This window comes from Oratosquilla oratoria, chromosome 2 (assembly GCF_046742065.1).
Source record: "Oratosquilla oratoria isolate Oo_2021 chromosome 2, ASM4674206v1, whole genome shotgun sequence".
In the NCBI taxonomy this organism is placed as follows: Eukaryota; Metazoa; Arthropoda; class Malacostraca; order Stomatopoda; family Squillidae; genus Oratosquilla; species Oratosquilla oratoria.
Window position 1 is genome coordinate 47,401,653 of NC_134778.1, and position 5,000 is coordinate 47,406,652.

The 5,000-nt window shown below is 40.7% G+C and overlaps 1 protein-coding gene across 1 annotated transcript in view; it reads right to left on the reverse strand.

Annotated features, from left to right (window-relative positions):
* Positions 1-7: 7 nt before the first annotated feature.
* The window catches only part of LOC143038649 (uncharacterized), a 54,349-nt gene continuing 49,356 nt past the window's right edge, over positions 8-5,000 (reverse strand). The window contains exon 2 of the mRNA XM_076208149.1: positions 8-1,674. Within this exon, the coding sequence (XP_076064264.1) occupies positions 94-567 (474 nt within the window). The 5' untranslated portion in view covers positions 568-1,674 and the 3' untranslated portion in view covers positions 8-93. The remainder of the gene's footprint in view (positions 1,675-5,000) is intronic.

Below are 5,000 nucleotides of genomic sequence, written 5' to 3' on the forward strand. Positions count from 1 at the left end.
CGGCCGGGAGCTGTCCATGGGCAATGTCAGTTCGGCGCACCTTTTTGCGTATGTCATCGCCAGGACAGGGTCCGGGAAGTCGAGTGGGACTGGCTAAGCCGAAGGAGAGGAGGGGCGTTCGGACCTCCCCGTGAATCCGTATGGCGGCGTTGCGGTCCCTGTCTCCGACGTTGAGGTGATCCGGAAGCGTTCGTTGCGGGGGGCTAGGTGAGATATGTCGACCACGTCGTCGGCGCCAAGAGCGGCGTCTGTAGGCTGGTTCCAGATATCTCCAACGTGCCTAGGTGCCGAGTGCCTATCCCTGTGATTCCGCACCTGTGTTGTCAGGCAATACGGCACGGGCACTGACAGGTGGCGGAGGGCGGTCACACAGAAGTGTCCCGTGGGGGGGGGGGTCACGTGCGATACGTCGACCGCGTTGTCTGCGCTGAGAGCGGCGGCTGCAGAGCTCTTGATATCTCCAACATGCCTAGATGCTGAGGGCCTATCCCCGTGACTTACACACCTGCAAAGGGTAGCACATTGCGGGCGCTGACAGGTGGTGGAGGGCGATGGCCCGGAAGGCATTAGGACGGCAGGTGCCAGTCCTTCCGGGAGAAGGGGCGGAGAGTGCGTGCGTCTGGCGGGGGACCCCTTGCATAGTGACACGGTGCATGCGTGCAGGTCCTACTGGGCGTCCGAGACGGTCCCCTTCAATACCTCCGGTGGGCGGCAGTGGTGTCACCTCCTCCTGCGGTGACGTAATTGCCACGGGTGTGCAGAGGCAGTGTGGCAGTTCCTAAGCTGGGTGGGTGTGGCCTGTGCGAGTCAGCTAGGCCCCACGCGGGTGGCACTCGCGGTGAGCAAGGCGAAACAGGACAAAGGCCTCCTTGTTCGCGCGGCCTGCTTTGGCCTGGGCCCCGTGCAGGGTGGCGTCCGCAGCTAGCAGGGCGGAGCAGTGGGACAAAGGCCTCTTTGTTCGCCCCACTACGTGCACGAACGCACGCCACTATCACTATCACACGATTTTGCACGGTCCCGTGCATGCTCACTGTATCGGCACTGCACTCACGGTCCAGCGTGTTCACTGTCGCCTATCTGTCTAGTTCCATCAGTACGCGCTACTTATTCATGTATCGTCCCATGTTTCATTGTTGCACACTACAAGCAATTGCAAGCAATTGCAAGCATCCTACTCACTGCGCCATGTGTGCAACAGAAACGCGGGGGGACGTTTGGAGTCTTTATTAATAAGTGGGTTATGCGTACAGAGGTCAGTCACAATAGGAGAGCTACATGCTCACAGTAAGACGGACAGTTCTAGACTGACTTGTGGGTAACGTCGTATTCCCTGCGCAGAGGGAAAACTATGCCACGTCCTACATATTTATCAATGAGGGCCTTGTGCCCAAAGAGTCCTTGTACTGTAAACCTATGGTGCCCTGCTCATGTCGAACGCCAGGGCCCATGATAACACTATACCACATTTGCTAATTAGCATTCTAAAATACAGCATACAGTGCCATCTCTTGGTATTAGTTCTGATGACGTCATAATGGATACCAACCTAAGCCATCTCAATTGACAACGACGTTCTGTAGCGAAACAGATGATTCCTTCAATGATAGTGAGATTTTTTCATCTTCTTTTGAGAGTACTCTCGACTCCCTATATATATCTGATAACATGTAAGATCTGTGGGTAGACAGTATAGTTATGGGTTATCATTTGGAACCGAAATATCTCCCTGAAGAAGGTTTCACATTGGTACATCATTGGTGCTTACCTGTGTCCAACTTAGTTATTGGATACTGTCTTTGGGCACTCAAAAAATTAAGGGATATATACATGACGCATTCAATATTTTGCAGTGTGTTCCTAGACAAGACAATTCTGCATCACTACGCCTCCTAGATGGAACAAGCTACAAAGTAATACAGATATATTTTCATCTCTGTCCTAATGTGCCAGTAAAAAGGCTAATTGTGTTGATTTGCTACTACTGAAATAACAATAATCATTCTTGACACGGACATTATTTTAGATTGTTGACAGATTGTATAATAGCGAAAGCTTCACTACAAATATCGCTAAGAACATTGTAATCCGTTCTAGCAAATGACAAGTGTTTTCTTTATAAAGGATTACAAAGGCGGAGCATGCCGACAGGAGACCTTTTGGTCCATATCTAGGTCGGATGCGAAAAAAATAATGATAATAAATGAATAAATAAAAACTATAATAATGTAAATAACAAATAAAATACATAAATAAATGCATAGGTATAGTTAAATAATAAACAAGCAGGTAAATAGTAAATAATAATAAATTGACATATAACTAATAATAAATAAGAATCAAACAGACAAATCATAAAACAAAATCAAATAATAAAAAAAAAAAAAATTGATAATCATTACAGCATCCTGCTTAGGTGTTTATCTAAATGATTCTTAAAGCTTCGAACTGAACTACATTGCACTGCCTCTGCAGGAAGTTTATTCCATTCATTAAGGATTACAAAGGCAAAGCATGCCGACAGGAGACCTTTTGATCCATATCTAGGTCGGATGAAAAAAAAAAAAAATCATATTAATAATAAATTAAAACTATAACAATGTAAATAACAATTAAAATACATAAATAAATGCATTGGTATAGTTGAATAACAAACAAACAGGTAAATAGTAAATGATAATAAATTGACATATAACTAATAATAAATGAAAATCAGACAGACAAATGATAACAAAACAAAAACAAATAATATAACATAAATTATAATAATTACAGCATCTTAGGTATTTATCTAAATGATTCTTAAAGCTTCGAACTGAACTACATTGCACTACCTGTGCAGGAAGTTTATTCCATTCATTAACTACACGGTTGGCAAAGTTGTTTCTACCTACTTCCAAATTGAATCTATTTCCGGACAGTTTGAGACCATTGTTTCTTGTCTGATTCTCATTCAATGTGAAAATTTGGTCACTTTTGATGTTGTCAATTCCCTTTAAAATCTTAAAGACCTGTATCAAGTCACCTCTGAGTCTACGCTTTTTTAGGGAAAACAGATTCATGTGCTTAAGTCGATTTTCGTATGATTTATTTTTGATATTTGGAATCAGTTTTGTGGCTCGCCGTTGTACTTTTTCCAGTCTGTCAATGTCTTTAATGAGATTCGGTGACCATACGGAAACAGCATATTCCAAATGTGGACGAACTAACGATTTATATAGCTTGTTAATGAGTGATGGACTTTTGAAATCAAAAGATCGCGCAATCAATCCCAGAATCTTATTTGCTTTCTCAGAGGCTGAAATACACTGCTTGGATGGTTTGAGGTCGTTACTGATAATTACGCCGAGATCTTTTTCACTATCCACTTTTGTTAACGAATTTCCAAATAACTTGTAATCGTACTTGCTGTTATTTTTACCTATGTGCATTACCTTGCATTTACTTGTGTTAAATTTCATTAGCCACTTTTCAGACCATTGCTGTAATTTATCTAAATCTTCTTGAATATCTAATTGGTTTGAGTGATCATTTGCCACTCCGCACAGTTTTGTATCATCAGCAAATTTGGAAACAGTAGATTTTAGTCCATGGTCTATATCATTTATATATACTATGAATAGAAGTGGCCCAAGAACGGAACCCTGAGGAACTCCACTTGCAACACTTTTCCATCCAGAAGTTTTTCCATTTAAAACAACTCTCTGTTTTCGACCTTTCAACCAATTACTAGTCCAACCTAATAGGCTACCACTTATTCCATGCAAAGCTAATTTAGTAAGTAGTCTTTCGTGTGGGACGGTATCAAAAGCAACTACACGGTTGGCGAAGTTGTTTCTATCCACTTCCAAATTGAATCTATTTCCGGACAGTTTGAGACCATTGTTTTTTGTTTGATTCTCATTCAGTGTGAAAATTTTGTCACTTTTGATGTTGTCAATTCCCTTTAGAATCTTAAAGACCTGTATCAAGTTACCTCTGAGTCTACGCTTTTTTAGGGAAAACAGATTCAATTGTTTTTAGTCGATTTTCGTATGATTTATTTTTGATATTTGGAATCAGTTTTGTGGCTCGCCGTTGTACTTTTTCCAGTCTGTCAATGTCTTTAATGAGATTCGGTGACCATACGGAAACAGCATATTCCAAATGTGGACGAACTAACGATTTATATAGCATGTTAATGAGTGATGGACTTTTGAAGTCGAAATATCGCGCAATCAGTCCTAGAAGCTTATTTGCTTTCTCATTAGCAAATTTGGAAACAGTAGATTTTAGTCCATGGTCTATATCATTTATATATACTATGAATAGAAGTGACCCAAGAATGGAACCCTGAGGAGCTCCAATTGTAACATTTTTCCATCTAGAAGTTTTTCCATTTAAAACAACTCTCTGTTTTCGATCATTTAACCAATAACTAGTCCAACTTTATTGGCTACCACTTATTCCGTGTGAAGCTAATTCAGTAAGTAGTCTTTCGTGGGGGACGGTATCAAAAGCTTTTGTAAAGTCTAGATATATTAAATCTATATTGTTTCTTTTGTCATAATTCGAGATATCTGTGTTGTAGAATTCGAGTAAGTTAGTCACGCAAGAACGTTTCCGTCTGAAACCATGCTGGCTATCATTTATCAAACGGTTACATTCTAAATGATGTTCGATAGCATCTCTGATGATAGTTTCCATTATTTTTTCTATGATTGAAGTAAAACTTATATGCCTATAGTTATTTGGTTTCTTTTTGTCACCTTTTTTGAATATGGGAGTAACTTTAGCTAGCTTCCATTCTCTTGTGACATCTCCGGATATGATGGATTTCTTGAAAATAATTTCTAATAGAACAACAATCTCATTTTTCATTTCCTTTAAGACTCTTGGATGCCAACCGTCAGGCCCTGGTGTTTTATTAACTTTGAGTTTATCTATACACCTTTTAATTTTTTCCTTTTGTTATATTTACCGTAGTGAGTAAGTTTACCCTAGAATTTTCACAGGTTTCAGTT